At 40.3% G+C, this 10,984-nt stretch overlaps 2 protein-coding genes across 2 annotated transcripts in view; both read right to left on the bottom strand.

Annotated features, from left to right (window-relative positions):
• Positions 1-1,449: 1,449 nt before the first annotated feature.
• LOC109467423 (trans-L-3-hydroxyproline dehydratase-like) lies at positions 1,450-4,671 on the bottom strand. The gene is made up of 3 exons (XM_019765386.1): positions 4,136-4,671; positions 3,427-3,805; positions 1,450-1,662 (listed from the first exon to the last, which is right to left on the bottom strand). Exons 1-3 carry the CDS (start codon positions 4,603-4,605, stop codon positions 1,450-1,452), a joined length of 1,062 nt encoding a protein of 353 aa, XP_019620945.1. The 5' UTR covers positions 4,606-4,671.
• Positions 4,672-5,425: 754 nt separating this feature from the next.
• The window catches only part of LOC109467422 (protein PAT1 homolog 1-like), a 31,791-nt gene continuing 26,232 nt past the window's right edge, over positions 5,426-10,984 (bottom strand). Inside the window, 8 exon segments of the mRNA XM_019765385.1 lie at positions 5,426-5,747; positions 6,600-6,825; positions 7,457-7,616; positions 8,136-8,264; positions 8,940-9,019; positions 9,206-9,312; positions 9,537-9,632; positions 10,208-10,405. Of these exon segments, the coding sequence (XP_019620944.1) occupies positions 6,774-6,825; positions 7,457-7,616; positions 8,136-8,264; positions 8,940-9,019; positions 9,206-9,312; positions 9,537-9,632; positions 10,208-10,405 (822 nt within the window). The 3' untranslated portion in view covers positions 5,426-5,747; positions 6,600-6,773.

Genomic DNA, 10,984 nt, shown 5'->3' with positions numbered 1-10,984 from the left:
AATGTCATATTCCACATCAGGAATATTTATAACGTTTTAGAAAACCAGGGAATTATTTAGAATATTGACAAGATGTTCAAAATATTTCCAAATAATGAAATTTCTTAGACAAACAATTACAAAGAATTCAAAACATTTCTAAATAATGACAATAACAACCCACTCGGTGAAGCGGAATGGACTCTATCTTTCCCCTGCATATGCTTTTTTACTGTAATATGTTCATTTTATTGTTCTTCTCCCTGATTATATGCGAATAAATAAACAAAACAAACAGATATTCTCCACGAGAAGTCAGTTGCCCGTTGTGTTTGTATGCATATAAACGAAGACCTTGATTAAATACATAATGTAACTGTGTCACAAGCTGGACTATTGAAATATGTATCTATCTGTCTCACTCCATCGGAAGAAGGGAAAAGTCAAACGGTTTACAGTGAGAAACCCTGCCGTCTTGCGATCAATAAATCTACCAAATTAATCTCCAAGCAGATCATACGGGGGTACGGTGGCTAAATAATGGACACCGCATGATCTGCCTTGCCACCGCATGATCTGCTTGGAGATTAAACTAGATCGTGGGGTCGTGTGACGTAGCGGCAGAGTGCTCGACTCGGAACCTAGAGGTCCCGGGTTCGAGTCCTGACATGCCACCGATCTTGTGCCCTTAGGAAAGGCACTTTACACGACTTTCCTCACTTCGCTCAGGTGAAAATGAGTATTGTATTGTCCCGTGTTGGTGGCGGCATTAATATAAGTTTGAAAAACTTGAGTGTGCCGTCACCACGTCTTGTGATTACACGTTGGAAATTATTAAAAAAAAAAAAAACTAGATCACTGTCGTCCGTTAACCTCTGAACGTTATTGCATTCCCCTCCTAGTACTTTTAGTATCCTGTTTTAGGATCCTGTTCTAATGTTTACGGATCTTCAACTCATGTCATGAGGTAGCAGGCTATGAGTATGAGAAGCAACATCTCCCAGATATGTAAAACTTATCTCACATTTCTCGGCTAAGCAAAATTATTGAAACTGGAATAAAACTTGGATATCAACTTTTACAAGTTGTGGGGCCAACCCAGTCGTCTTGTGATAAAATAAAAATGAGAAGAAATTTTGCTTTAGGAAAGTTGGTGGTAATTAAGGTTGTATATTATAAACATGGATGTATAAGGGTGCATAAACAACCATGTAATAGTAATGACAATGTACATATGCATAACGTTATCCGTGTACTATTCTTCTGTTGTGACCTGTACTTAACCAAGATGGTATATGTGTACATTCATCCATTCATTAAAAAGTTACGTTACTCATGACATTCTATATATGTAACGTTATCTGTATATTATACTCTTTTGTTGTAACCTGTAGTTAACCCAGTGAGTATATGTGTAAAATAATGGCCTTCATTCATTCATTCATATATAACAAAATTATACGTTGACATTCACTTGACAAGAAAGCCGTTTTTCAGCGGGTCGTCCGACTCGACTGTAAACTCGGCTGTTCCGATGTAGTACGAATTTCCCGACACCTCCACGATCACGGCGTCGAACTCCCCCCACTTGGTCTCCCTGACGGGCCGGCCGGTCATCACGGAGCCCGTGGCGCCGCTCGCGAACTGCCGCTCTCTGGTCGGGTCGATCTGCCCACGGCGATGCTGTGGAGAAAACAAGGATATGAAATAGGCATTAATAGCCTACTTCGCAGGCTTGTGAGGCGGCGACGTTATTTTTTTCGGGGAGCGACGCGAATTATGCTGCCGAGGGAGTTTTGTCGGGGCATAACTCGCGTCGCTCCCCGAATAAGATTAACGCCGCCGCCTCACAAGTTTGCGAAGGAGGCTAGATATGACAACTTTTCTTCGTACATATGTGGGGTCGTGAGGTGTCACGGCGGAGTGCTCGACTCGGAACCAACTTGTTACCAAGAGGTTCCGGGTTCGAGTCCTGACATGCCACCGGAAAGGCGCATCTTAACACGACTGTCCTCAAGTGAAATGAGTATTGTTCTGCCCTGTATTTGTCCTCTGCGTTGGTGGCGGCATAAAATGAGTTGATATAACTTGAGTGTGCCGTCACTATGCCTAGTCACGAAATGTTGGAACAAAAAAAAAGATATACATATGTCACGGGAAGGCCGAGGGATCGCCTCACCGAGCATAGCTCGGCGACATTAAGGTTTTGTCGGGAGAGACGGCGGTCTAACTCGGACCGGAATAACCTAGCCTCCTTCGCAGGCTTATTGGGCGTCGGCGTTATTTTTTGAAGTTATTATATTTTTTAAATTTATTTTGCCGCGGAGAGAATGATTCGCGAATCCTTCTCTCCGTGGCAAAAACTCCCTCGGCAGCAAATCGTCCCTCGCGGCGCGGCGGCATATTACTCGCGTCGCTCACAGAAAAAAATAACGCCGACGCCGCGGGCCAACGAGACTGCGAAAGAGGCTAGGAATAACCGACGATCGCCAGAGGTAATCTTCAAGCAGATCTTTCGGTGGCCGCAAAAGACAAATTGGCCAGGCTGTATCCATTAGCCACTCCTCTGGTCAATGACAGTGGATACTGCCTTGCCACCGTATGATTCTGCTGGGAGATTACGCCAGAGTGAAAACCCTTTGTGGACAGACAGACTGCGCCTACGGCCTGCGGCTACGGGACTGAACGAGTGAATGTCTCCTTACACAGCCACTAATGTTTCTCACCTTTTACTACGATTTATCATTAGAAAGCCCGGCTTAAATTACCACAGCGAGGTGTAATAAACAAGCTATTTGATCCTTATCTTTCAGTTGTGGTCCCTAACAAGGACCTGCCGTGCTTCTGCATTTGAAATCAGCAAATGAGCAGGACAAGAATAACGCCCAAGCTGGACGAAACGCACCAAAAGTGACAAGCTATTGTGTACAAGACCGTGCAATGCCCACGGTAAGAGGCATGCATAATGTAGCCAAGAGTACAGGTACTAATACCACTGTAAACGTACTGCATTTTAGTATTTTTTTCGTGAACTTAAAACAGTACTGTTATTAATGAATCAGAATTAAAATCAGTTGAATCTGATTAGATTTAAAAAAATGCTTTCTTCAATTTTGAAAGGACTGAAAAGCAACAATTACAAATATTGGTTTTGTCTATCACTAGTATCCCACCTGTATAGCAAATCTTGCCTTCACACCTTTCCTAACGAGACAAATACTCCTCGCGAACATAAATGAACACTAGTACTTAATAATCATCATTTTTATCATATAAAGATGTATGCCGAAGATTCTACCTAAATGAAGAATTTTAGACAGGGAGTTGAAGATACACTCGCTGTTAAAAATAAAAAAAATCTTCAACCTTAGAAGAAATGCTTTTGTAAGTTTTTAAAGCGAAGGACTACAAAAAAAAAAACAACTTCAAATTGCCCTTTTGACCCACCTGTATGGCAACTCTTGCCGTGACGCCAGAGCCCGTGGGAGACCTGTCCACGGCGGCGTCACCGAACACGCAGGTGTTGACCGTTGGCGTAGGGGCGTACTCGTCCCGCCCATCTGTGACAATCGTCCCGTACAGGAACGCCAGATCCGGGTGTCCCGGGTGGCGTAACGGCACGGCCTTCTTCACGGCCTCCGTGACTGCAGTGGCCGCGGTTTTCACAGCTTCAGCCGGAGCTGTGCGGAGATCTAACCCGAGAGAGCTGTCGGGGAGAAAGGCGTAGAACGCACCGCCGTACGCGATGTCTACCTTCACGCGTCCGTAGTTTGGCACGTCAACTTCTTGGTCGAGTGCGAAGACAAACGCTGGGACACTGTGGAACCTGTAAATAAAAGTAAATTCAATTCTTAAGTATAAAAATTAACGAGAGGGAAAGTTTACTGACGAAAAATACCGGCAGGAAAAATATTCTTGGTCTCTCAGCCGGGCTCTTTAGCGCCCTGAACTCCAATCAATTTGATCGGAGAAATCTGATAATTAACAAAAAAGTCATAAGTAATCAGCTGTAAGTAATTATATATGAATGAATGGATGGATTGCTAATGAATGAGGCTTTATACTATTTATATGTTGGACTAGCTCTCAGTTTTAAGTCTATAAAATAGAAGTCAAGTTTATTAAGCTTCACGAAGGAACAAGAACAAAGCCTTACCGGACACGCCCACTTTTTCCGTCCTGGTAGTCCACCCAGACTTTCACCGGGCCGGTCGGGCACTGGATAACCAGCTCGGTCTGCGGGCTTTTCGCGGGAACTATCCCCTTGTCTACCGCATATCGCCCCAGCCCTATACACGCGTGCCCGCACATGGTGCTGTAGCCCTCGTTGTGCATGAAAAGCACGCCGATGTCGGCGCTTTCCTCGTCTGGCTCTACGAGAAGAGCACCGTACATGTCGAAATGGCCCCTCGGCTCCCACATCAACCTCTGCCGAAACACGTCGAGGTGGTCCCGTACGTAAGCCCGCTTCTCCAGGATGGTTTTCCCCTCGATTTTGGGGTACCCGCCGGTGATGATTCGCAGTGGCTCGCCGCCTGTGTGCATCTCGACGGTTTTGATCACGAAAGGAGCCGATTCGGACATGTTGGAGTCGGAAAGAGTTGCCGCAAGTTCAGATCCTGCCATGTTGGCGACTGATTGGGTCAAAGGTCAAACATGGAATAGTCCACTATTCCATATAGGGGTGTTTCACATTAATTAGAGAAATTTATTGCAAATCTATATACCCGAAGGCTTATTGCAAGTTATGAACTTAAAAGAACTTTAAAACGGAGTATAAAATAACTTAAAAATCGACATAGTTTAAGGTAGTTGTCTAAAACTATGGCTATATCTAAAACTATGCCTGACGAGTTTGACTTGTGAACATATTGAATACAATACAAAAGGTGAAAAATACATATTATGTCAAAATGTTTTCACAATAGGTTGAGCAGTGGAATGAGTATTGCCCTCCTTGTGAAAAAAAGGAAATGTAAGGAAATTCGGATTTTTTTTTACTGTCTCTGTATGTGTACAAGGTATATGTGTAATGGCTGGTATAAACATGTGTACATGATGTATATATGTATATGATATATATATTTGTATCCATGAATATGTACAGTCATCTGTTCGACACTCTGTAGTCACAGGTTTATGAATGAAGGCATCCCTTTTCTAAAATGAACACAATAAATGAGACACAAGAGAAAAGGAATAACTCACTTTTATCTAATTTTGCACACTTGTCATTTGACCTTGACAACAATTTGTGTTTATAACAAACAATTTCTGACCGAGAATTTTGCTGATTGTCAGATACATGAGAAGTATAGAATATAAATAATTCATCTACACGTATATAAAACAGAAAGTATCTCAACAATAACATATATGTACCTCCGGAAATATGAATGCCAAGAGATTCAATAGGAAAATGTAGGAATTAACATAGTACAAGAAAAAACAAAAACAAGATTTTGAGGTAACAGTTACTGTAGAATGTAAAGGATATTGTAGCTTGACTAGAATTAAATCCAATACAGTCTTATGGCTTAATTTTACAACAGAATAATCATTTTCTTAGCCCCAAAAGATTATTCAGTAACAAAAAGCAGGGCTTTTTGGCTTTGCAGTGGCCAAGCAAATTTAATACAACTGGTCCATTCGACTACTGGTATCAAAACTACTGGATAATGATGGTGTTGTTTCTGATAGGATATTAACATCTGCTTTGAAAACTGTTGCAGTTATGTAACTTGACTGGGTTGTGCTTTGGTAGAAACCTGGAACAAAAAATAAAATAGCAGTAAGAAACATACTGGCAACAAAATTATTTCATATTAACAATAACGCATGTGTACAATGGCCTTAAATCTACCTGTCAATTGTGCATTTATCAAAAGCTTGAATATATCAAATACAATACTGGTCTGTGATTCTTACACTAGTTAGAGATAAAGAAATGTACATGTATCCTTTCTGCAAAACAGTGGTTCAAACATACACATTATGGAAATATAAAGTCATGTACAGTGTCACATATGTACTTCAAAACATTTTGCAACTAATTCACTAAACAAGGCTAATCCAGAAGACAGTTTCATAACAAGCATCATTTACTGTTTTTTTTAACGTTAACCCTGCAGCTGTATGAAAGTTATGGCAGTAAGGCCACACCAATTTAATTTGTTGGTTCTCGGATTTTTTCAGAAAAAATATGAAGCAACAGGGCAAAAAAAAATAAAAATAAAAACAGGTCTAGGCATCCTATTATAGGCTTAAATGCTATGGAATGAGCCATGAAGTCAACACAAAAGGCTGGGTTAAAATTTAAACATTGAATTTTGAACTTTTAATCAAACCACTGCAATGATAGATAGGAAAACTGTAACAACTAGGAAGAAAAGGACTTTCAACTGTTGGGGGCAAAACATGAGCATTTTTGAGTTGATTCAGGACCAGAATCAAATTTTTTTTTTTTTTTTTTGCAAATCAGAAAAAAAACGAAGAGGCGAATCCGAGAACCAACAAATTAAATTGGTGTGGCCTAAGTTTGTATTGGCTACAGGGTTAGGCAGCAGGGGGAAGGTTACATTTAATTACCAAAGAAACCTTGACACAAAGTCAAATCTTACCTCAACTGATCTACCCAGAGCCGGATGGGACTTGAAGAAGGATGTCAGCATCTTCCATAGATTATTTCAGATTACATGTGCATGTATACGATTGGTCACGATTAGACAAGAATACATATTAGCTGCCTTTGAAGTAGTACGTTGTATTCTATCGCCCTCACAAAGGTTCTCCAACTAGAACAACTTGTCCTTCGTGAGGGCTGATAATGTTGTCATGGATATTGATCTGAAAAAAAGAACGAGGGGTCACCTTCGTGGACGAGACGGACAATACCTAATTCACGCCAAAGGTCAACGGTCACGACCAATTTCACACTCAAAGGGGTGTTCTGGGGCCACCAAAAGGCACCATTTTCACGCCCGAAAACACATATACAATAAAAACAAATGAACGTGCATTATCTGCAGCCCAATAGCAAAACATATACCGAGTCTCAAAAGAATCCGTCCACCCAAACGCGAGAAACAGCTGCGAACATGAAAATCTAAATCTCTCACAAAACCCTTCTGCGGAAAGATGTCTCCTCCCCCAGAGGTAAAAATTACATTAATGAAGGTTTTGTCTTTATATACTGTCTAGAATATCTATGTTCCTGGCCAGTACAAGAAAACTGCTTTGGGTGATGCATGTAAAAATACATGCATTGCACAGACATGCATGGCAGTAATTTTTGCATCTTTTTACATGGTCAGTAATTTTTCTTCTGTTGTTCTACAACATGTTTTCGTAACACATGTACTAATAGTGTTTCTTGCTTCAACTTTACATGGTTGTATGCCATGATCTGATGAGTTAGTAGAGGAAAACAAACAACTACTAGATGAAAACAAACAACAAATATGTGTAAGTGACTGACCTGAGAGCATATTTTGGCACATCTTTGGAGAACAGCACATAGATCTGGTAAGGTCCCTCTCTTGTGGCATAACACTTGTGGTCCTCCCCGATCACATATGTGTCCAGGGCTGAATGTACAAACTCTGTGTGGGGTTCGACTGGAGATTCTGAAGCCAAACCTATAGTAAACACACCAAGGATCTTTACAAAAGACATACAGAACTTGTTGGTAAAGGTAGACAAGATCAGCTACAAGTTCTTATCTCACCCTGCGTAATTTTAGCAGCTATATAAATTCTGTGAAGGAGACAAACATTCCATATAGCAACCGCTATTTTTCACCATCTGTACCCTTCCTCAGGGCAATTCTAACTGGGTCACATTACATTGCAGCACAGGTGTCGCTGCTATAGATGCATTCACAAATGTTATAGTTACATATCTACACATATGCGTGGTTACAGTGTACACTTATGAATGCATCTTTAGCAGCGATGCCTTAGCTGCACTGCAATGTGAACCAGTCAGAATTGCCCTGAGGAAGGTGACAGTGGGTCCCCAAAACGTCTGAATAAAAGACTAAGTCTTGGTTGGGTTAAAAAAAGTCTCTTTACTCAGTGTCTTACCAACCTAATGAAACTATTCACTATTCTACTTTCTAATGTCCAACCTTCATTTTCATATCATTCTTAGCTTACCATCCCCGTGGCCATTCTCCACTACTTCAGGTGGTGTTGTCCCTGGTGTGGGAGGAAACACTGTCCCTGTCACTGACTGGTAGAAGGAACGGAGGATGTCTCTTCTTCTGGCTATGCTCAGGCTCTTTCCTGAAAAAGAAAACAACACAGGTTCTGAGTTTTTTTTTCCATTGTTCTGAAGACTTAAAAGACTAAAGAAGGTTTTGAAAAATTTATTTAATCCTCAGGCCACACCAATTTAATTTCTTGGTTAACGGATTCGCCCGCTTCATTTTTTTCTGATTTGCAAATAAAAATAAAAATTCAGAATCAACTGCAAAATGCTCATATTTTGCCCTGAACAGTTGAAAACAGTCCTTTTCTTTCTAGTTGTTACAGTTATTCCATCTTTCAATGCAGTGGTATCATCAAAAGTTCAAAATTCATTGTTTAAATTTGAACCAGCCTGGTACAGTTGACTTAATGGGTCCTATCGTACCATTTTGGGCTTTAATAGGATGCCTAGGCCTGTTTTTATTTCTTATTTTTTTCGCCTGCCCGCTCCATTATTTTTCTAGAAAAATCCGTTCACCAAGAAATTAAATTGGTGTGGCCTCTGGCCAAGGTCTTTAAAAAGCATGAAAATCTAGCAATCTGTATTATTTCTGCAGTTGAACAAACTGACCAAACAGACATTTCTTGTAAAAATATTGCATCCTTGGCACAGTAAAAACACATTCAGATTTTAACTTTTTTAACTCAGATTTTAGCTTGTTCTGCAGTGCTCATGCAGATATACTCTGGAATTGCTATGAACTGACATACCTTGCTTTTGGCTTTCTTCTGAAGATAAGGGATGGACAGTACCCAAACACTTGTGAAGCTCCACATTCATAATAATCAACCTGTCATTACAAGAAACAATACAGTAAACAAAGAAAGTTTGCAAACATTTGGTACATCAATTTGTGTCTGTTAAAGATACATAATTATGATATCATAAACATAATAATTAAAATACTGAAGAAAAGTGAACCATGATCTACAGCATACAATGTTTGTAACTGAAAAAGACTGCAGATGGTTCTCACCCTAAGACTCCTATATGTACAGTGATATTACTGGGAAACCCTCTCAGATGTATTCTGAGACATGCTCTCAAAGGCTCCATGGCTGGTCTCCAGTATCTGTCAAGCAACTGGAAAAGATAGAAATGAACAGTTTCAGGAATCAGAACAAAAGCATAACATAACAATGAATTCAGACAAAGACAAAGAAAGTGTGAGATTTGCTATAACATATAGGGAACAATCTCCTATCAATTCACACACAAAACATTACTGTAAATTTTGGGACAAATTTAGAAAATATTCAAGATTTTCTAAATTCTTTGTGTTTTTTAAAAAGTCCAACTGTGTTTACCTCTGTCTCCACTTCAGTGAGGGAGGGTGTGGGACCACACAGGACACACACCTCCACTCCCTGGATGAGCTGGAAATTTAACAACCTGTGTGGCACCTGGAATAAAATGTCATAATGTACAACTGTCATAAGAGAGTATTTAAAAAGGCAAGATGTTTCACACATTTGGTGGTAGGAAAGTGACCTCTGAAGAGTTACTCTTCCATTGGTCGTGATAGAAAAGACAAATGCTACATGTATGTACAGTATCTATCTAAAGGTTGTATTATATTGGGGAAATTCCCCTATTTCCTTTTGACACGCACAATGTGGACAGATTAACGTTCTGTCCTAAGGACGGCGACCCTTCACAGTAGTGTGCATGAGGGTGAGCGACAACAACCAGGATTTGAACTCCCAACCTCTTGGTCCAGAGGCAGGGTTGCTAACAATGCATGCTACACATAGGAAAATCAAAGGATTGCAGTAAATACAAAACATCATGTACCAGCATGTAAAAAGAAATACTTGTTTCCTAAGTTCTACCAACCTGATGAAATTATTTTCGGAAGGGGGATCATGTACCAGCATATACACATTCATACATTTGTAGTTACCAACCTGGAACTCTGGTATTAGTGGTAAACACTGTCATATCACCATCTTGACAAGAAATTGAAAAGAAAACTCACATTTGGGCTCCCGTGGGGAAGGTAAACAGGGATGTCCTTGGAAGACCCTGGAGGTAAAACTCTGGCTAACAACGACAACAGGTACATCTCCTGACCCGTCAGGTCCCACCATTTTGTCGTTGCCACGGCAACTTTCCCTGACACCAACAAACAGCCGAATGTGCTGTCTGCACTATTTACAAAGGAGTCGAGATAGTCCTGAAACAACAAGGAACTTTATAAGTTTAGCAAAGAAAATTGTTTGATTAATAATCATTTTGATTTGATTTATTGAAATTGTAACAGGCTGTTGCTGGTGTTGTGTCCCACATATAGAAATAAATACAGGACAGATACTCATTTTACTTAAGTGGGGAAAGTCAAATTAATAAGTGCCTTTCTCAAGGGCACAAGATCGGTGGCATGTCAGGACTCCAACTCAGGACCTCTTGGTTCCAAGTCAAGCACCCTGGCGCCATACAACCCCACTAAAACTTTTATCCAAACTTTCTACAAGAGAATATAATATAGTTCTATTGAAGTAGAATAACAAGGTTACATGTAATTAGTGTCAACTTGTGCTCTCAGTTCATTTAGTGACACTGAAGAAGAATTACAGATGTCACTCAAAACATCAGGAAGTTATCTCTGTTATGTATCCATTAGCAGTTTGAATTGTCTTTAAATGAGGTTACATGTTGCGATGATGGTCTACAGTATGTATACTGTAACAAAACATTTTACTGACAGATCCTTCCACCGAAAGCTATCATTAAGTCATAAAAATACCACCCTTGG

The sequence above is a fragment of the Branchiostoma belcheri genome, unplaced genomic scaffold (genome assembly GCF_001625305.1).
Source record: "Branchiostoma belcheri isolate BF01 breed outbred unplaced genomic scaffold, Haploidv18h27 scaffold18, whole genome shotgun sequence".
Lineage (NCBI taxonomy): Eukaryota > Metazoa > Chordata > Leptocardii > Amphioxiformes > Branchiostomatidae > Branchiostoma > Branchiostoma belcheri.
The sequence above is the reverse complement of the archived record's forward strand: the minus strand, read 5'-3'. Positions and strand labels throughout refer to the sequence as shown.